We start from the raw sequence: 22,947 nt of genomic DNA on the forward strand, positions 1-22,947 counted from the left end.
AAACACAGCAGGTCTCTGTGAAATACTGATGTCACGTGAAAAGGCTGCAAGGATGGGCGCTGAGACCAGGTAGGTCATTCAAGAGTTCAGCCCACGTGGATGCTGGTTTAATAGCAGGGATGCGGGCAATGGAGTGGTGCCGCAGATGGACAACCTCATGCTAAAACACAGGGGGAAGCACCAGGAGCCCACATTATTAGCTGTGAAGCTGCTATTTCCTGGCTCCTGTCAATTTACACAGCTGTTTTGCCAGGGCTGGAAAGAATAGATTAAGAGGATATTCAGTTAAAAAAGCTTCTAACCTAAGATGAAAACAGTTACCAGGAAGCTATTACAACAGCCAGTAAAATTCAGGCAGACAAGATACAGAAGGCAGTTTGACCCCAAGAAGTTAGCGGTGTGAAACCACACAGTGGATCAGACAAGCCCAGAGAAACCAGGAGAGGACAGAGGCAGAGAGAGCGTTGCAATCATGGCAAATGCCAGTGCCCATAATGTTGGGAACAGCACTGGAGCTACAGCTTCATGCAGGTATGCAGCTGTGCCAGAGACAGCTGTACCTTGCCTGCTACTCTTATACCCTCACACCTGTCCTGCAGATTGGTCCTTAGCAAGTCACTGAGGCTCTGACCAGCAATGTACTTCATTCAGCTGCAGCACTGTACACAGCCCTCGACCATACCAGCCTCATTGCCTTTTTCCATGTCTCGAGGCCTCACCACCCCCTTTGACAGGAACTGCCTTTTTATCTCTAACTGCATCCTCTATCTCCAGTGGGATTTCCATTTCACCCACTGCAGGCATCTCCCACCCAGTTTTTAAGCGCAGCTCCACAAAGATTTCGCTATGGCCATAGAAGGAACAGCAGGACTGTGCCGCTTTTGTTACTCTGCAAGCTCATGCTCCTCCAGACTACGTCTACACCGTATCAGTCAACTGGACTGCTGTAAACTAAATCAGGCTGGGCATCTGTGCACCTTGCTCGAGCAGAAAGAAGGCTCAGGATCTAGAAAGATCATGTAACCCAGCCATCTGCCTTTCTGTGAATACATTGCCTAACATACAATAACAAGAAGTAACTAAAACTTACCCCATGCTTGCACTATCTCCTCTTCTTACAGAGCCACAGAAGTCTGCACACACACATTTGTCTCTGGTGATTTCGAAGACTAACCTCAAAAGGACCTAGGCTAAACAGGCCTCCTAAATCCACACTAAAACACTCTTCAATGACTGAAAAAGGAAAATGATTTTGCATAATGCACACAGTGATAAATGACCCACATAAAAAAAGAGAAATCAATCACCACTTCAAAATTTTCCAGCCAAAGCAACTTATATTGCAACACCTGTAGCTAAATCCAGGGAAGCTTTTGCTGTGCCATTCTGGACTTATTTCAGTAATACATGCTCACATTCATCATTCCCGTCTGTCCCAAATCTATACATCTTGGCATTTCTGAACCAATGTAAATTTGTTTTCTCTATAGGCTGTTTATTTTATATTAATGCTCAGCAAAAATGCAACCCACAAACCCGCTTCAAACTATTGCCCCATTTTATCACTAAGAAATGAACTGAAGGCTCGGGCCACTATTACGGAGTCAGAGACACAGTGCATTGAAAATGAATATCATATTGTTCGTATCTCCAATGATCAAGTCATATTCACCCACAGAGCCTACAGATAAGTTCATTGTATTAATAATACATGGTTATATATAGAAAACACATTGACTTTATGCCTGAAGGGTCTTTTTAGAAGGCTTCTTTTTAATGTAAAATACATTTCCTCAGTTATGTAGTAAGAGATCGGACTTGAAGAGACATGTCTGCAGTGCTACGAGGTGTAAAATAATTGCCTGGCAACTATGTTCCCTAAGGAAAACAAACGCAAACCATCTCAACCATCTCCTACAGTCTCCATTAGAGAGCATGGAAACACAAGATTCCTAAGATGCAAAGCGACCACCCCAGCAAAAAAAGCCACTACTTCCACACGCCTCCACCCACATCTTCAGATGTCACCTCATCCTCTCTTCCAGCAGCTATGGGAGATGGGGTGAGGGGCATCCCCTAGTTGGAGGCAAGTTCTCCTCCCCGTAGAGCTGCTATCCATGGGCTCAGCCCCCACTGCCACCCACCCACCCTCCCAGCTGACAGCACAGCCACCAGGCTCAGGCTTCAAGCCCAAGTGAACAATGCTGGTCCTCTGGTCTGATGTTTTTTCAGCTCCGTTTTTTAAAACGCGTACAATTCCCTTGGTGTTTTGCCTACTCCTTTTCTATCGGATGATTGGGAGGAGCGCAACGAACTTAATACCCTTTGCCCAGCCCCAGGAACCAGCATTCCTTGCTGCTCCCCACCCTGCTGAAATAGTGAGGGCATCAGGACCTCCCATCTCAGGCTCCTGATCACTTCTTTCAACACCATTTGTGGGCCAATAAAGTCAGTGGAAACTTAAAAGATGTTCTCACCGCAGATGCCGACACCCATGCTGGCTTTGGGCACACCAACATAAGGGAAAGCAGAAAAGGGTGGCGATACAAACACACCCAAGCTGGCTCTGCCTCAAGGTCTGGAAATCATCTCTGCACAGACATTTGCATTCACATGACAGGGATAATAGACGCCGCAGCTGAACCACTGCTGAGAAGTAGGGTGTTATTAGCTTGGCTGTTGCAGCATGTGCCTGTGCTGTTTCTAGGCCAGCACTTGAAAATTTGCAAGTTACTGTACTGGTGCCACGAGAAGTTTGCAGCTCGGATCTATGCTTCACTGGTGTGAAAAATTCATTTTATATTCTAGTGACCAGCTCTGAGATTACTGACACAGTCCAAATTAAACACACATTCAAAGTCAGAATTTTCAGGGGCCTGAGTAGAAAGGGTATTACACTCTGCAGCAAGAGAAACAGCACACCACACTCCTGGTTGAGGCAAGACATGTGTTTTTGGCAACCCCTCCTCTCTGGCACCATGCAGAAAACTTTTCTGCCATCTCTTGTACAGCACTGTGCATCTCCTCCCCACATTTCAGTAATCACAGCATCCTGTGCCACTTGCCCACAGCCAACGTAGGGCACAAAGCACGTGTACCTGCGTGATCCTTTGCTGGGTTACGCAGCTATGCCACAAAGACAGCAATGCTGTGCGCTGCTGCACGCTGCAAACGGAGCGAAGAGCAGCCAGCACCCACAGAAGATATCCTGTTTGGTCAGGAGCTGATATACCAGTGCAAAGCCACAGTTTGTTTCAAAATAGCTTAAACAGAAAAAAAGTCACACGCCTTGGTGTTATGCAGCACATGCAGCAACAGCCAAGTTAAACGAGTGTTATTTTCCACTACTGTAGTGAAACTGGGATCCACACTGATCAAATATGCAACATCAAACCCGAACCTCTAATCCAGGGAATTGTTCTAGCACATGCAACCGGGCTGCTATCTTCCGCATTTGCCTCCCAAGGATCCTGCACGAGACACAAGGGACTGACCCCCTTCCCCGCCTCCTCTGAGGAAGAGAAGGAGCACTGCTCCATTTAGAGAGGTGTGAACAAAAAGATCCTTGTCAGGGGTGTTACTTGCAACTACCCCCTCACATCCATCATGGAAAGCTAGCGTGAGTCACCAACAGCTCAAAATAGAGCCAGGTACAGAGCACCAGGCCACCGTGAACATCCTCGCAAAACTTGAAAGGCTTTTTCTGCTGCTCTGAAACAGATGTGCATCACCGCTGAGATCTGCTTTTTTTTTTTTTTTTTTTTTTTTTAACCTTTTGAAGTCCCAGCCTACGGTGTGGTATTATCACAACCGCGGACTGAGTGTCCATGCAAGGTTTCTGCCTCCAAGTCTGCTGTTCAAGATTCACCTCACTGTGTGAAGGCACACAATACTGACACTTCCGTCTCCGACAAGGTATCTACATAAATACATCCAGTGCCAGAATCCATTTGCAGTCTGCACTGCTCTTTAGTAGCACACATTTCTCATGGATATTTGAATCCTTATTTATTTTTTGCATGTTATGTATTTTCATGGAAAAAGCTCATGGATATTTGAATCCTCATTTATTTTTTTGCATGTTATGTCATTTTCACTGGCAGGAAAACAATGCACCATGAGCATGCAAAGAAGTACAGACCTCAACCCTGTAACTGCATCTTTGTGTGCTTAAAAAGCCATAGCACAGAACAGTGCTGCCGGCACATTTCAAACCCAGAAGATGAAGAATTCCATGTGGAATAAGCGTGCAGCAGCAGGGGCTTGTGAGCAGGGGCAGCCACTCAGCTCTGTCAAAGTAAACAGCCAAGGGAAAGCAGCCAGAGCATCTGACACATTCAGAGATGAATCTCCTGTTTTTCCTGTGGCTGGCAAGTAGGTGTACAAAGCCAGATAAAGATCAATTTAAACTGTATATAACAACTCAAATGTAGGCTCCTACTGCATCAAAGGCACTCTTGGCCACATACAAGACTGGCAACAGATTCATATGTGGGTCCGGGACTCTGCAAACAGGGCACCATCCCCCCGGGTTCAGTTCCAGTGGAGAACAGGAGATGAAACTCATGTCTCTAGAAGACTTAACAGAAAAAAAGCCCTTTCCTATGCACTATCAAAACACTGGAGAAGCAGGATCCTAAGCTGTCACACTGCAACACCCTCACTTTTCCACCTCCCCAGAACAATACCAGTTTGCTTTTTTATCTAATAAAATATTTCTTAACACAATGTTTTTACACCTGCAGAGGCGGCGTTCTACAATGAACAGGGCTACTCACCACAGCAGACACTGTAATGGAAGCCCGACAAGCAAACCTGTCACATGAAGGACTTCATGTTATCTTATTTATGATCAGGAGACACAGTTGAATTCAGGGCTAAGGGTTGCATCCGAGTTATGCCACAGTGCAGATCAAGAAGAGAGACCCACAGCGCAGGCTGCAGCAGCCTTCCCAGCTGCCAGGCATGAACCAGGGCAGGACTGACACAGGCAGGACACTCTGAAGCAGCATTAATAAAAGCTTTGATGGAAGCTGAATTCAGTTTTCACGGTTGGAGGACAACGGTGATTATATAAAGGCTATATACTGAGAGAGGAGGTTTTCTGACAAGTCCTGCTACTTTTCTCCTCATCTGCTCTGGCTCTGCTGATATCTCTCGTGCCTCGCTCCCTACCCAGCAGCAAGGAGGCCTGGCTACAGCAAACGGGAACTCAGCTTAGGGAAAAGTTAGAGGCATTTCTCATCAACCAGTACATGAAATGCTTTAATTTAGTAAGCCTTGGGAAAAAGGAAGCCATTTAGAAGGGAACCAACAAAACGGCCACATTGTGTTGTCAATCCACAGCACCTTGTAACAACTCATAAAAGAAACACCAAATTACCGTAAGCATCTGCAGGTGGACTTCAGGTCTCTCTAGCACCTAACTAGCAACACCCCAAGCTTGTCCCAAAGCCACATGGGCTGCTTGCTTATCCCCATCTCACACCCTGCAGCCCACACAAGAGCTGTCCGTGTCATCCTGCTTATTTGCTAAGTAACACCCTCCCACATAGCTGTTCACAAGCGACTCATTTCGCCTTTCACGTTGTCTCTGTGCAGAGCCAAGGGTACAAACGGGAGCCGCATGCCAGCTGCTGCCAAAGTTCCCGTTGGAAGAACTGGGCAGGTTGGAAGGTGAGCACAGGGGGTTCATGGTGCAAACAGACAACAAGTCACGGCTGGAAGGTGATCTCAAATCTCTTTCCAGGTGAGAACGTGGTTATTACCTGAGCATTTCCTGGGTGAAGAATGGGAGGTGGAAGTCAAAAAGGGCAGACTTGGGACATTTGCATAAGTTTGGCAGTCCCGAGCACAACATAAGCCACGCAACTTTATGTCACGTACCATCAGATCATCTCCCCATTTTGCCACTTCTCAAAGGTAGCAAGCCCCTTTCCTCCCGAACAGAAGGCAACTTACAAGTGTCTTTTAAAATAACACACACAAAATACCATGTAGGGAATAAAAAGAAGTCTTAAAGAAAAAATAAATGGGAGATCTAGCTAGAACTTGCAGATTTATCAAAATCTCACTTGTTTCAATGTGTTCCCTGTAAAATGGTGATACAAGCAACGAGATGTCTCACCAGATGATGGGAGCTCTGTTCCTTGGGATTCACTATGAAGTGAGCTATCAAAAAGCCAATGAACAAATGCATCTGCTGAGGCTGTATATACAAATGCTGAATTTCACCTCTGTGACTGCAGGATTAACAATAACTTGTGTCAGAGACAGGCATCAAACAGCGGCTGACAGAATCCCCTCACTGTACCATCACCAGACCCGGCAAAAATTCAATGAGCACATGCAAGGAAAACAGAAGGCAGCACCTCTTCCACTTATCTACCAGAGCCTGACGCGAGTGACAGCACGACAGGGAAAGTTCCCATGGAGGACCACTGCTCCTACAGCAGGGGCACACCAAATTTTGGGAGGAATCCAGAATTCAGGCACAGCAGAGCGGGAATGGTTTTGCATTCAGTGTTCAACACCAAGCCAGAGCCATTCACTAACCAACTGGTTAGTGCAGCCAGCATGAGCGCTCTCTCTTTTCTCCTCTGGTTTCCCTTAACCCTGATTTCACAGGTGCATGACAGAAAGCAAGGACAAGAGCTGCACACATGGCTGCAGTATTCCCACCTCCAGTGGGAATCTGTGACCTTAGATTACTCAAAGCAAATGTAAGCTTCACTGGGAGATACACGGCAAGCATAGGGAAATGAAAGCCATTATGCATGAAACCAAACAAAACAAAGCCCCTGATATTTCAGCAAAGTGGCCCATGCAGCCCCTGAACATGAGTTTCTGAAACTGGGAGATGATGCTAGTGGACATGTGACGGAGAAGAGGAATAAAACTAGTCCAGTTTGCATGGAGGAAGCTGGAAAACTGGCACCTGCATGAGCCTGTCCACAGGTTACATTAACAGAGAGGGTTTGACTGCTGGAAAGATCATTCTTCACCAAGTCTTACTACCTGCTATGCTAGAACTTTTGTCTTCTTTAACCCAAGCTTATTATTATTAAAGTTTTCCTCACAGCTCCATGCCCATTTTCTTCCCATCACACATACTTTCCTCAGCTGTTTCAAATCCCATGTTTTAATCTCCTTCCACAGTTATTCACCCATCCTTCACAGACAGCTTCTACATTAATTTTTATTCTCTTTATACTCAGCTTCTCCCTGGTTCCTGCCTCCCCAAGGTACTAATTATAATACAGTTTATTAGCCAGGCACATAACATTTAGACTCTAAATTTGGCCTGCTTTAAATGACGCTAGATACCACGGAAGCAGTCCACTGCAGTCAGCAACAGGGAAGGCGATTTTTGAGAAGTGCTTTAGTGGCTTTGGAACAAGAGTCCCATTTTAACAGAGACACTTGGAGTAAGTCACTTCTGTCAATGAGAATATGGGTCAGAAAGCATCTTTGAAAAATAACACCCTCAGGCTCTTTTAAAATCCACCACTAGCAAAGAGCAAGCAAAGCAGCCCCAAGAAGTCTTTTCCTGAGAACGTTCAAAAAGTAAAGGGCTAGATGCTTCACCCCTGTGGTTTCAGGCAGGTGTGAAGGAAGCAGCGATACCATTCAGGCTGGCAACAAGGCTGCATCATAGCCCAGGGTCAAAGACGAAGCCCCACACAGCAACCACACAAAATTATCAGCCCATTAATTCATTTAATTCAACTTACTACAGTAGCAGATACAGACCTGGTTCAGGGTCCAAAGCCAGGGTGCCTCTTTCATTCCAGTTACCATCACTGTAGCATCTGAGTGCCCATCATCCCAGCCCATAAGGTGTCCAAAGCCAGAGAACACCACAGCTAGTAGCACATTTGCTGATGGAGAGAAAAAGCCCCAAGAAGGCCTAGGGAGGTCCATAACCAAGCCAGGCATGAGCCCAAACATCCCTGGTCTGCATCTTCACCAGAAAATACAAAGAACAGTTGTTCCTCAGCCAACAAGCATTAGTTCACAGGCAAAGCTGTCCTCTCCCAAGTCTGCCACATGTCACATTGTCCAAATGCAAATAAAAACTGTTTCTCTGGGCATAAGCATTAGCCTTGACTGATGACAGGAGTCAGTTTGGACATGACAGCTCTGGACAGCAAGCTGCAAAGTAAAAGTCTGGCATGAAAACATTACCCATGTAGCAGGAATGTTCCTCTGTCTCTGCCAAGATGCCACCATCAACAGATTCTGCCTAGCCAGTATTGGCTCAGAGGAAACAAGTTGCTGTTCCCCCTTCATTTAATCTCTCACTTGCATGAGCAGCAGGGGCAAGGGAGAGGGCAGGGAAACACACAGTGACACGGACTCCTGGAAACAGTCCATGAACTTAATTTTTTGTGACGCTGTCTGGATACCAAGAGTTCTGAGTGTAATCAGGATGCTGAGAATCAAATTGAAAGTGTCTGAATCTATACACTATGCACCATAGGGGGCAAACAAAGGAGAAAGCAAAGGTCATTTTAGTTTCAATTGCATTTCCAGTGCAGCAAAGTTCTGTGCATCTCTTAAAGATCTCATACTTTGAAGCCTCAGTGTGATGCCTAACAGAAATCCATAATGTTTTGGTCAAATTCAACACTGGAATAATCAAATTCAACACCAGAGTAACCAGGCACTCCATTCATGCTAAAAGGGACTGTTAACTAAACCAGAAGACCCCACTTTGCTGCAGGCCATTTGCAGAACATTTTTGTCCATTTTGGCCAACCACATCCCCAAACAGTAATGCCATCTCAGAGCAAGTCATTTTGAAGATGGGGACACAGAAGTATTGAGCTGGACATTACAGGAGAGCCTGGGAAAAAACCCCAAACATCCAGACATGAGACCCTATAGCCTTATACTGATTCCCAGGCTCGCTGTGGCTTCCACAAGAAAGAAATCCAATTCAAGGGAGCCATGTAATAACTATTTGCTGCAGCCCCACTTGAAGGACTTTCTCCATACCTAAAAGGAGCCCTCCAACAAGTTACATTCTGTCTTCTCACCTCCATCCTAGACTCTCCCTCCCTTGACTCAAAATCCCAATTACGCAGTCATCAACTGATTTCAAGCCCTGACCCTGCAAAAACAAAAAACTTGTGTCCTGGAAGAAAACAAGCCAGTTTCTCCTGCCAGCATCCCTCTGGTCCAGCAACACAGTGAAAGCAGAAATAATTTTGCATCCAGATTTACCTCCGAGCTGTTACCCTGCTAACCAATTGCTCACTGGATACCTGCCCACAGAATACCAAACATGCAGCTTATTAATGTGGGAGCATCTTGAAAACTCAGAAAATGGCAAGAGACCCTGGGAACTGTTCAGAGATACACTTCAAGAGTTTGCAATTTGAAAATGGCACAGAACTCATTCTAGAGGCTGCATCCAGTATTTCCCAAAAGTCATTACACACAAGTACACTAATTCATTAGGGATCTATTTAAATAAGGCGGCAAAATAAAAATTCTGGCAAAGTGCTTGTCCAGCATTGAATTAAACTGTATGATTCAAATCAATAAATGCCATCTCAGCTACGAGAGGCTACACCATAAGCCCCAAATGCTCCCACAAGACACAGCGAGAAGTTTGAAACTTCTGCCTTCTTGGTAAGAGCTAGCACTGAGATTAACAGCAACACAGCAGCCTTGATGCAGCCTAATCCACAGAAAACACTGGACTGTGTAGGGCCAGCATTTGAGAAAGCTTGTACAGTTGCGCCAAACAAGACAGCAAACCCACAAAGCTGTGCCTCTAGCACATGGTTTGCTAGCGTGGCTTAACTTCAATAGCCATCAAATAACTCCCAAGCTGTTTCTGGAATCCATTCATTCACAGAGAGATTTGTCAATGCAGAAGTGGCCTCAATTGAGCAAATAAACTCTTGGAAGTGAATGGTTTATCTAGCTCCATGGAATACTTGAAATTTTCCCTTTTCAGCCTTTGCTCTCCAGTTCTTTAAAGTTGGTATGTCTGAATCCCAAAGGCTACGGGAAAGCTTTTCAGTAACTCCAAGCCAGTAACTCCCTTGATATACAGGGTTTTTTTGAGTATTAAATATCATAGATCATAGCAAGAGAAGAAACTGAAGACAAAACCCAACTTAGGGTTTTTGTCATAACACCGCGACCCAAGGGCTCCAGTAAGCCATGTGGCTTTTGGTAACACATTTTGATGACAGAAATACGAACTTGGTGCCAAAGCACCCCTCTTTGAACTGAAGCTGGAAAACACGAGACATGACAGGTTCCTGCAGGAACACCACGGAGCTCAGTGGGCATTCGCTGTACCGAGCACCTTGGACAGGACCAACTACAGGATCACCCAAACCAGCCGATAATACAAAACTAACACCACCACCCTTCACAAACAAGCACCCTAGACAAGGCATCCCTTCAGCTAACGCGTCTGTCCCTCAGCCAGCAGCTGTGCTGACTTCAGACATAAGGACCTGCATTATAACTAGCCATAGGCAGCAGGAAACAAAGTGTGCATCTCATGCAGAGGCTGAAAGGCCCATTGTAATTAACCACTCTCGGCCCTGTACATTGAACAAGACAAAACCAAACCCCACAGTTTTCCTTTGCTGGTAAGCCCCAAAAATGCTGCCCATTATTTCCCATAAAAGCTCTATACGCCCAACGCTTTCTCTGCCCATCACACAAACTGCAGCACTTGGCATCAGCTATGGGGAAGGTTAATCCCCACAGTAATGAAATTTTACAGACAGCGCCTGCAGGACAGAAAGAATATCACCATGCTTTCATCACACAGACACGTGTTTCTCCTTGGGCTGAACCTAACTGCTGCCCAGCAGCACACCACAAAAAACGGTGGCTGACCACAAGCCACAGACAGGATCCCAGCACAGGGAAAACCATTTACCCAGCGCCAGCCAACGTTTCTGCAAAAAGCACGTCAGTGCTCAAACACAATTTACGGTTTACTTTAGCTCATGGGTGAGGGCGGATGCTCTCCCAGCAGAGCACAGCGAGCATCCGATGGAGACATGCTCCCAGTGAGCCTCGGAAGAAGGGGTGGGATGGGGGGAAGGTGATGTTTTAATTTTTGCCTTTGTTCTAAACTTCCAAATCTGTTTTAACTGTCAATAAAAATTATTTTTCCCCAGGTCAAGTCTGTTTCGCCCCTGACAGTAATTGCTAGTCTTTATCTCAACCTACGAGCTTTCCACCTGATTTTCTGCCCCCACTCTGTTGAGGAGTGAGAGAGCGGCTGGGTGGGTGTCTGGCTGCAGTCCAAAGTTAACCCAGCACAGTACTTAAAGCTTCAACTTTTCTCTTTTAAAGAGTATCCACCTTGCTTGGTTAAGAACAACTTGGCAAAAATAGCTTGCCTAAACCATGACAATTACAGCTCTTCCTGCAGCTCAGAGAAACCATGAGAAGCAAGCCACAGGACTGAAAACCTGCAAATCTAAATACAAGGTTTTCCTCTTTAAAAATTGGGACCTAGTTATATATTATTTTTCTGTCTTTTCCCAGTTATGGGAAAAGAAAGGATCAACTCATAATTTGGCATCTCAATACATCATGTAACACGCAAACCATGTCAGGATGAGTAGTAAGCATGTTTCCAGCAGAGGAAAGTCATTAGCACAGCACAACAAGCAGCAGGACACCACTGGGGGCATTCCTCCTTCATATTTTTCAAAATAAGTTTCTTTTAGTCAGTGTTTTTAGCTTCTCTTTTGGAACCTTCTAATGCTGTTCCTCTTCACCCTTGACATTTCTCAGTATTGACCTGTGTGTCTGTACATAAAGGTCTGGTGTTACTCAGAGGTGCAGGAAACTTGCCCTGCTACTGTATCAAGCAAGGCACAAGTCAGTCCTCCTGCAGCCTCTCAGAGTTTCCCTCCAAGGCAAAGCGTGAGGTTTGGCCCACACTCCAGCATCCGAACACTCCCAAGCAACTCTCTGATCTACTGCTAATGATGTGCCAAACTATGTTTGCACAAAACTAAGGAGAGAAGTGGAAGGAGGCAGCAGCTCTTTCACATCCTCCTTTTCAGAAACACAAAACAAGAACTCCAAAACACCATTTCTGCAGCTCTTCCTGTTGAAGTTCTACCGGAGAAAACAAAGACCATTCATTGTTTAACACTGTGGGCTGCAGTCCTATGAAGCTATGGTGTTTTCTCACTCCCTGTTATCCCACTGGAGAATTAAAGGGATGAAACCAATCTGGAACTATAGAAAACTCAGAACTCTGTCCTGCTATGGCAAACATAATCATCACTGCTATCCTCTGCTCATCCCACACTTGAATGTGGGTGCTCCCAACAGCTTTCAGCTGGAAAAGCTTCATCTAATACAGGCTACAAGCAGATTCCAGGAAAAATACTTACTTTTCACCTTAAATTATTCTATAAATTTATGTATCTGATTTAGGAACACAGAAGGCACCACTACCTGGCACCTTGACTGTAAAGCAATTCCACATCACTTGATTAGATTCTTCAGGTAGTAGAATGTTAACTATCACTTTAAAATACACATATACAACATACACTTCAATGCTGTTTCTTACATATTGATCTCATTGATTTGGTGCTGATTTCAGTTCAGCAAAAAAACCAACTTGGGGTGGGGGGAATATACATTTAAAAAATGAAAAGTGAAAGGTTTCTGTATTGTTCCACACCCACACCCCACAACTCTTCCCAAACAGCCAAGCTTCTTTCAGTTTCTTTGTGGCAGGGTTAGTAGTTGCCTTTTTATTAGGAAAAAAAAATAATAGAGGAAATGCTGGATTCAGATGCAAACATCAAAGCACAAAAAAAACCCACTTGAAAGCAAATCTGCATTGTTGCTTCAGAAGCCATAATGCTGGGTGAGTCACGAAGACCTCAATACAACTGAATTATCCGGGTTCCTTCAAGAACTTCACTGTCGGTTTATGGATTACCATAAACTGAATTTTAAGTCTTTTTCCACTTTCAGTAAACTAAAGCATTATGAATTATACAGGTGAATGGCACAGTAAGTGTTTTAAAAGGACATTTAAATATGAAAAATATGACAATTACAGCAATCCTTGCCCAGAAAATAGATCATTACGTAGCATGGAAAAACAACTTCTGTGCTTCCACACCTGCCCTCACAGCCACTTATCTAAAAGTCACTGGGCCTGCAAACATGCAAAAATCATCCATGCGATAGCTGCAGACACCAACAAGATAAAGGTGTTAAAGAAACATAGGGAAATGAGCTAGTTGCGTGGTGAGGAGAAAGGATACTATGAAGGGAGGAGCAGCAGAGAGAAAAAGCAAAAAACAAATCAAAGCAAATTGCTTTTCTTCTCCTTGAACCATAGAAAATAAACAACAATGATGATAAATATTCAAGCAATCCTGAAATAAAGATTTTGCTTTTATGCTACAAGTAGTCATCTAAAATTATTGAGTATGTTCAGGCACTGCTGCAATACGAGCCCCAGTAAAAGATCTTCAACTTCAATGCAATAGGCACTGTGCAACTGCAGCAGGAGGGGACCTGCCTTCTGCACATCAGGAAGGAAGATTTAGGTATCAAAATGCAGAAGCACATCACATTTATAATAATGCTGGAAAGGGGAAAGCTGCTAACTGGAGAGCTTAAGAAATCTGATTTTTGTTCTGAGGTCTTTCCTAGGTTTGCTAAGTGAAGAGGGGCAGATCCAGTCCTACCTGTGCCGTAGATCTTCATCCCTACACGATTACAACTGCATCTCCGCTTAAAATCTGGGGAAAAGGAGCAGTTCCTTTTCTGCATGCTTTGATCCATCCACTCAAACCGAAGTATCTCGGATGCAGGGACCATCTCGCAAAGCATTACAGAACGCTTCCCGTAAGAGGGCAGAGCCCTCCCAGCACCAACGGGGAAAAGTGCCAGACACTCCAGGAACTCCCTAAACAGCTTGCTATCACTATAGATTGTATTGACAGTTTATGAAGTGTGGCAGTGTGAAATCTCTCCTTAGTGGAGCCGGCAACGCTATTTGCATTGCAGTATGCATCTACAAAGAGACAGAGTCTAATGGTTGCTCCAAGGTGATCTGGAGACGGGACTCTTGGGGTTCTAGTCCTGGTTTTGCGGCAGAGCTATAATGAAACCTTGTAAATCAAAATCAGTGGCCCATTTTTCTATGCGATAGGAAAAATGAATTCTTCAAAACTTCACTGGTACACTTAAAGGAGTTCCTACACAAAGTATTATCATGTGTTCATTTAAATTTCCTTGGATGATACTTAAAATAAATCACTTTGCAGCTTCATCTGGTGTCGATCAGAAGACAAAGCTACACTAATTTATCCAAGCTGCAACCTCACCCCCTAAATAGTATGCCATTGTTTAATCTTGCTGCCACGAAGGAATAACTAGAGACCAAGGAGTATACAAGTAAGGATTATTATACACAGAGGACAAATTCTTCCTGATGAATTGCAGAGTAACTCTTTCGAATCAATAAGTTTACACTGCTGTAGCAGAACAGAAGCTGGCTTTTGGTTCTTTACAATACCCTAAGAGTAAGGGAAAAGAAAGCCCATGCAACCCGAGAGACACCCCTCTTTGGGAAACGGGGAGTATCTGCCCTGCCTTGCAGAGAAGAGGAGGGATCACAGTTCAGCTGAGCCCTCCGTGGGACAGGGGCTACGTTACGAGTTAAAGAGTCACACTGCATAAAACCACTAAGAACACAGACCTTCAGACCAACGTAATCTCTGATCTAATTCAAGATCCCTTTAAACCTCAGCTGCATTAATACTGCAGGCCATTAAAACTCAGAGAGCTAGTCGTCACATAGTCAAACAGCAAATGCTAAAGGGGTTTTGGAAGCGAAGGCTGGCCAAAAGAAATGAGACATTGGTTTTACGACGGACCATAACATTTCTAACAGGCTGCTCTTTCTTTCAGGGCTTACAAACATTGCTTGGCCCTTACAGAGAAAAGGAAGAACTGCCAAACTTTCCACTAAAAATAGTTTTAAAATTAAACACTAAAATCAATTAGTCCACACACTCACCCATCAAGTGCGTTTTGCCTTTAAAAGCATTTAACAAAGAACGCATCAGACTGCAAGTCTGGATTTACTCTGCAAATGGCACACAGTATATAATGTAAAGAGTTAAACATGTTATCTCTACACCATTTCATCTATTAATAGCAGATAAAAGAAAACTTTAAAGTATAAATGCCAGTTACCTACAAGCCTTCCTGGTACTCAAAAATCCAGCCTACACCTGGATCAGAATTAAGTTTCCTCTTATTTATATGCAGTTTTGATGCTAATGAGCCAATGCCACAGTCCTGACTGAAGCCCCACAGCACTAAATCAGGCATCAGAACCCAGAGCTGGATCTGGTTTCTCCCCCACCCTGGAGTCAGGGACCCCTGAACACCAAAAGGCTTCTTTGAGAAGAAATATTAATATAGTCAAAAGAGCTAGTTTAGCATAACTTTCTGTGCAACTCAGCTGCAAAACAGACAATATTCTCTAATGGGAAAGGCATACTAGAAACAACTTTCCAGAAATAACATTGTCAGCTAAGATATATTAAGGGAAAATGAACTGTAAGCAATAACCAGCCAATGCTTGGCAATCTTCATCCCCACTAAAACATTTATTTTCACTCCATGTTTTTTTTTCCCCCCCTTAAATACCCCGGTGACAAATAAATTATGAGCATTACAGCTAATTTATTACTCAGCACTGCTGAGGGCTGAGAATGGAAAGAAAAAAAGAAAAAAAAAGACAGCAGTATTTTAAAGCCGATTCTTATTCTAGGAAAATAAATACTTTAATAAAAACTATAATAAATTCAAGGGGAAAAACTGTTCTTGCAGTTAAGTCATCGGACTGAAACACCTGAAACTGGAATTCATTGCCCTGCCAAACTCTTCTCTGCCCATGCTGAGGCCATTCGGGCTCTGCTGCTGTTAACCAAGCAAAACCTTTATCAATAGCTTCAGCTACAGATTCAAGCTCTCAGTCTCTGCCTCAGTTTCCCCATTTGTAACATTTCTCCCACCCAGTTTACTCAGACTGCAAACACTCAGGGGCAAATTCTTTAGCACAGCACCAAGCACAACAGAAAGCTTTGAAGCACCGTGGCACTCCTGTCAAAATTGTCTTAATAACATCCTCCATGCAGACCCCTCTACTGAGTAGAGGTTCAAGTAGGGTTTGACTGGGTCTTTATAACAGGAGACAACTGCATTCTGCATCAGGAAAACAGTATGGTATTTGTCACATTTCACACAGGAGTGGGAGGGGTTGTGCACCAAAGCAACTTAAAAATCCAAGAGACAAATTCTGCTCTTAATCCCTTAGTTCCCTGGTGTCCATCTCACAGGACCCCTATTTCTGTTAGTTCCAGCAGGAATCCTTTGAAGATTAACTTCTGTATTTACCTTTTATACCTTTTTTTTTTTCCCCCCCGAATAAGGAATTTAAAAGTTTTCATTAATATCCCAGCAGTGATAAAACTGAACAGAAGGAGGCTGTCTCAGAGACCACATACACACACACAGTCTCACCTGGACTCACCCAGTACTATTTTTACTGCAGATACGTTAAGAGGGCTTTTGCAAGCTGCAGTCAAACACTGCTGCACGGGCAAAGCTCTAGCTGGGAAGTTAAGCGCCGTTCAAAAGTTTTCATTCAGCAAAACAAGAAACAATTTGGCATTCATTGCCATGCAAACACCGATGCACCCTCCTTGGGAGGGTCCAATTATTTTCCTTTCCATCTCATGCTTAGGCCAGTCATCCTCTATCACTTGATAAAACACATGAATAGCTGCATTCAAAGCTGCAGCAAACAGAGACATCTCAGTAAAGCTCTGTAAAAACAGCTATCTGGAGCACACCAAATAACTGTTTCTCAGCGCGCTTCCCATATGCATGCCCTTTATCTAAAGAAGCCCGTGACTTCAGCAGATGTTGGATGCTTGCAACTAGGTCAGTTCGAACCGGAGCAAGTCGAGGCTAAAGGCTAGGGAGAGAAAATGAAATTGCGCTCCTGCTCCACAAACCGTAGCTGTCAAACCGCGAGCTCTTTGCCTTCTGCTAAAGCAGGCATTTCACCACTGGCTAGGCAAAAGATTTGACTGGCAGGGTGAGGAAATGCCTCGGCGATAAACTGTCAGGAGCGCTTGGAACGTTATTACCAGTTAAAATACTCCAAAATATAATGCACGTAGGAATTCAGGGGGTGGGGGGGATGGACAGGGAGGGGAGTGTTGCCAAGGTATGTGAATCAGCCTTATCGAAATCCTCATCGCTGCACGGCCAGCATGACTGATCACACTGCTGCATTTGCCTGAAAGGCACAAGGCTCCAGCCGGAAAACAGAGGTTCCAGCCTTTCCCTCCTCGTGCCATCTGCATCAGTAATGCTCGGCTCTTTAATCCATGGACCTACGCTGCAGGAGAGCAACCGGGGGTGGAAATCATCTGGGCTTTTAAAAGTTGCTGCAAAAACCCTGAGTAACTTCTGCAGCAGGAATGCCTGCAGAGTACAGGCAGCATTTTCCCCGCTGCCACTGCAGTTGCTGGGAAATTCAAGTTTCCAAAAGCACGCAGTAGTAATTAGATGAAACCAATAAATGCATACACAAAACCTTACAAGAATATGCAAATAATAGGGTGTATTCAGCAGCCCCAGAAATTAAGGCAGCAGCGCAGGCTTGCATTTGCATAAACTATGCAGGATATGGCACCAAGTCATTTTGGAACACGTGCATTTTGCGAACAGCAAGCGCAGTAACTGACAAATATTTTGGAACGTGACATTGATCAAACACTCCCTAAAACTTCACACAAGAACCTCAGAGACATCGTCCTAATTAACTATAGACATCCACTGTTGGCATCCTGGGGTATTTCCACTGCTGAGTTCTGTGGGAAAAGAATTGGACTTTATAGATTTTTATCAGCATTTATTATTTATAAAGCCCTGTTGGCAAGCACAATGTTTTATGAACAAATAAAAGTGAATGAGCTTTGCTTCAAAACCACATAATGAATGAATGTATACTTTGTACATATATTCAAGTGGGCGCTGCTCGTTTATTGTACAGTGAACATGGAAAAAAGAAGTTTTTACATCTCTAAAAAGAAATAATAGTATCCACTTCTGAATGTACTGACATGAAAGCCAAGCCCCATCAAAACCGAGCTCTTCAATCACTCCTAAGAAGCCAAGCCCCTGCCTTGTTTTCTTAACAAGCTGAGTTTTTGCCCTCATGGTCTCCCTGTGCACGGCAGACAAAAACCGAGGAAACCAACTTGTCGCCGTATAAGGCAAAAAAAGGTTTCTCTTCCTGAGTTACAAATAACTAGGGAAAGTCACACATGTGGCCAAGCAAAGCAGAAGTATGAATACAGTACTTGCTCACTGCTGACAGGCTAAAATTAGTAGTTTATTCAACTGCCCAGAACTACACACTGTGGCTGTCCTCCGCAGCATCTCCCTATTTGTCTGCCTGCCTGTTTGCTCTCTGCTTTGTCTCGCCCGCTAATTTGTCCCTCGGGAAGCAGCCCGGCACACCACCGCCGAGCCCAACAGCTCCTGTGCATCCCAAGAGCCTGAGTAAATGAACATCCACTTGCAGTCACACCTGGGCAACTCTGCAGTGCCTCCACTGATCTCACCCCAACAGAGCACCTGAGATCAGCACTTGGCCCCACAGGACACTCAGTCTGCAAAACCTATTAGGTCCTCCACGCTTTCCATCAAGCATCTTTCCTGCTCCAGCTCTCGCTCCCCCATGACACCTGTAAGCACAGCACTCATCCACATTCGCTTTAAGCACACATTTACCCTCCAAAGATAATTCAACATTTGCATCTGCTCGTTGTATGAAGAGCTGCGTGGCATTTACAATGATGGCAGATAAATTATACAGGGAACGGAGGAACGCTTGCCCAGTGCAGCTGGGCCACTGCTTATGCATGCTGAGGATTGTTTTGAGTTTAGTTTTCTTTTTTTCTTCCCCTCACTGACCAGTTGTCTCTTACTGGTTGTGGATCTGCCTGGCCATGGGGCACAATGCCATGCTGGTCAGAATACAGTCCTGGAGAAGGGCAGGGGAGGGAGAGAGCTGCACCCCAGCTGAATTAACCCCTCTGAGGAGGAAGGCAGGACTCAGAATAGGGACCGCAGCCCTGTTTTCCAGCCAGTGGGGCTGGGATGCGTGAAACACTCCCAAGGAGCTAGTGTGCTACTCCGGTACAGAGCACGCCACGGGAGCTGGGGAAAAACGGGAAAAATGCTAAACTGGCGAGGAGAGAGCAGTGCAGAGGAGTTTGAGGAAAATGCCACACTAGAGTATTACTGCTGATCCTACGCTCAGACACTGTAGCGAAGCGTGCCAGTACACACACCTCTAGCCAGATCTATACGTTTCCAGCATACCGGTGCCCACCAGGCGACACCAACTCAGCAGGCTCTTCCTTGGCCATTACTTTGACAGAGGTTTACCCCCACTCATTCACGCTGACAGCTCATTTTGCAAGTAGCTCATAGGAAACAACGTTATTTACTTACTAAGGTGTTACTCACATAGAAGAGGCATGTCCCCGTCTGGCCCCTACAAATTAAGTGTTCCCCACCTATACCTTCCCAGGGTACAGCGCTGCTGAATTTATCTCAACAGATGTGATGTAGTTTCCTTTGGAATTACAAATACGTTTCAAAACTAAACTTATATGTTTTATTATATGGAGGTAACTGCTAATTTCCATGTTATATTAATACGGAATACTAACCACGCCACATACCTTAAAAATTACAGATCACATTCAGTACAAATCTGCATAAGTAGTTTGAGCATGTGAGAGAGGAGCAGCACTAAATACCAAGCACAAGTACCAAACGCCGAGATGTTACACTTGCTGTACGTTACGTGTATGGCCTCAAAAAGCCTCAGAGATTATGAATACATTTCTTTTCCATGGAAACTATAATTCTCAAATCCGGCAAGCTATTTTGAGAAATTTAAATCAACTATACACTTGCATCTGCTGGAAGAAGAACACTTCATTTGCACAGGCTGCCTCTCGGCATATACTGAAAGGCACAAGCCCAGCCGTACGGACATCTTTCCAACTCTTCTACTACAGTTCTGCCTCTGACACCAAGCTCCCTGTGCAGATTCAGTGCAAAGTCTTCTTCCGACCGTTCCCTACCCAGCACCAGGGCTTACGGGGCCGCTGGGCTTAACACGGCCGCATCACTTGAGGAGGGCAAGGAAAATTAGGGACGCGGGAGGCATGATGCAAACGCCTCCCTAGATTATCTTGGTACTCACTGAGCGCAAACCGAGAGGGCTGGCGTTTGATCCGAGTTAGCGGCCAGCTCGGATGCGAGCGGCTGCGATGAGCCCACCCGGCGGGGCGCGGGGGGCCGGCGGCTGAAGTTACCCGGGCGGGGGGCGGCAGAAGGGCACCCCCGGCGCTGCTGAGTCATTTCAGCCGCGAAACGCTGGGCTGCTGGAAACCCACCGGTGGAAGGGGGGAGGGGGGGGGCTGCCCCGGCTGCGAGGAAACTTCCCCTCCACTTCTGCCGCGCATCCCCGGGCGCGGCGCCCCCCGCCCGGCAGCGGCTCAGCCCCCCGCGGGGCTGGGCAGGCACCGCGCCGCGGGCCGGCTGCACTCACCAGGTAGGCGCCCACCGTGCCCTGGGCCAGCATCAGCGCGCACTCGGACACCAGGAAGAGCTGGATGCTGGAGAAGCAGGAGACCTTCCTCCGCCGCCTCCGCTGCCGCGCCGCGCCGGCCCCCGGGAGCTCGCTGCCGCCGCCGCCCGCCGAGCCCCGCTTCCCCGGCATCCTCCCGGGCCCCGCCGCCGCGGGATGGCGGGCCCCGCGGCTGCTCCGCGCCGTCCTCCGCCCCGGGGTGCCAATCACAGCGGCAGCCCGCGGCGGCCGCCTCTCCGCCCGCGGGCTGCTGCCATGGCCAGCTCGCCGCCGCTCGCCGCCGCCTCCTCCCGTCTCCCCTCCCCTCGCCCTGCCGCGCTCCCTCGCTCCGCCGGCCCCGCGCAGGCCGGATCCGCGCCCCCGCCGGCGAGGGGCGGGGGAAGGCGCGGGGCTGGCGCCGCGGAGGCTCCGCGGCGGGCGGGGCGGCCCCGTCCCGGGATACGCGCGGGGCGGCTCCGGGGGCCGCCGCACCCCCCGGCTGCCCCCCGCGCCGGCGCCTCCCGCCGCGGAGCCGGGGCAGGGGCGGGCTGAGGGCACGGCGCCCCCCAGCAGCGCCCACCCCCCCGCCCGGGCGCCCCGGTGGCGGGCCGGCGCCCCTTTCTGCGGGGCCGAGGGCGCCCCTGGAAAAAACCGCATGTTCCGAGAAACAGAGCAGCAAAGGGGCGGCGGGTGGGGGGCGTCGTGCGTGGCCGTGCCGCTGCCCCCGGGGCGAGCGCCTCTGCGCCGGTGTCCCCGGCCACGTGTCCTCCTGGCGGTGCCTTTCCTTGTCACCCCCACCTCGAGTTCGAGTTTCAAGAGACAGTGCTTGTAAAAACCGCTCACCATCACTTCTACGGTTACAGATCGCGTTCCTCGGCGGCGTAACCGCTAAACCTGACCCGCCGCGCTCCTCCGGCTCACGGCTGGACCCGCGCCGGGGGCTGCTGCCTCCCTCCTTACCTAGGAAACTTCCAGTGAAGCTCTGTCTGTTCCTACTGGGATGGCTGTGGCCTTTGACAGGAACATTTTTGGAGGAAGCACCGGTTACATTTTGCAAAAACAACTCTGCTTTGGTTCGTAAATTTCACTTTCACAGGCGGTTGAGGCTTCCAAAGGAAGGTACCTCTGCAAATGAAACTTGAGAACACTAATTTTTCAAGGCACAGCCCAGTCATCACCAGCCACACCAGAAAGACAAGAGAACTAGTTTTAAATGAGCCCCTTTTTTCTCTCCCAGGTCTTTTTCAGAGTTCTTCTTCTTAAATACCACCGTAGTTTGGGAGCTTTTTATTTGGGCCTTTTTAAATGTGACTGCCACTCATACAGCACTGAAAACTAATCTGGAGCAGAGCCTCCACCCATGCTGATGACTCTTTACCAAGACCAGATGGTGCTCATTGCCCCAGCAGAAGGGCAGACCACTGCCGGACAGGAATGTGAGAGACCTGGCACGCTCAGCTGTTGCCCTTTGCTCATCAGCTGCCAACAGCTCCCTCCCCAGCTGAACTTTGGCTTGCCACAGCTTTTCCAGCCCGTCTGGGCCACATCAACAGGTGTCAATAGTCCAGGCACGCAGTCTCCAACACTGATGGCCTCAGGCAGCGTTATCACACAATTAGTGCAGTGAACAGCCTGGTACTTGTAGCTGAGTGGTCTTAATTTTAATGAGACACATATTAGTCTTTCAGACATTGTGCACCTCACAAGATGCACGTTAGAAGCTACCTGAGGCCTCAGATGCCAAGGTTTTTGCATGAGGTCATGAAAAACTGGTTCACCTGTACAGAGTTCTGCCCGTTCATAAGGTGTGTTTTCCATCCAGGAATAACTGGTTCTTCCACCAAAACAAACCCCAAAAAGCTCATTTTCTTGAAATCTCTTCAGACTACAGAAGTGGTCATCTCCTTCCTAACGTTTTTATTTAGGGACCTCTGCTATAAAATTCTGAAGTTAGAAAGCCAGAAAGATCTCTGTCTCGTGATGGGTAGATTTGCAGACTAATTCAATTAGCATGGCTAGACAGATGCTTTGCTCCAGGTGGATGCTGTAGTGCGCTGTAAACAGGACGGACAATCTAACAGACTTTTCAATAGGTGAAAATAGAGTGGTGTCTCCTAAAATACTTGAGCATATAGAATTATGGCAAGGGAAGTCTTAAAATTCCCTGCAAAAAGAAAAAATATTAATATTTGGGAAACGTTCTGGTCTTTCCAGTCAGCTTTTGCCCACTCTAGCTTAGG

The 22,947-nt window shown here is 46.6% G+C and overlaps 1 protein-coding gene across 1 annotated transcript in view; it reads right to left on the reverse strand.

The window, feature by feature from the left end:
- SLCO3A1 (solute carrier organic anion transporter family member 3A1) overlaps positions 1-21,007 on the reverse strand; it is a 144,672-nt gene extending 123,665 nt beyond the window's left edge. Inside the window, exon 1 of the mRNA XM_040601820.1 lies at positions 20,690-21,007. Coding sequence (XP_040457754.1) covers positions 20,690-20,860 — 171 coding nt within the window. The 5' untranslated portion in view covers positions 20,861-21,007. The remainder of the gene's footprint in view (positions 1-20,689) is intronic.
- Positions 21,008-22,947: the final 1,940 nt, after the last annotated feature.

The sequence above is a fragment of the Falco naumanni genome, chromosome 7 (assembly GCF_017639655.2).
Source record: "Falco naumanni isolate bFalNau1 chromosome 7, bFalNau1.pat, whole genome shotgun sequence".
Taxonomy (NCBI): Eukaryota; Metazoa; Chordata; class Aves; order Falconiformes; family Falconidae; genus Falco; species Falco naumanni.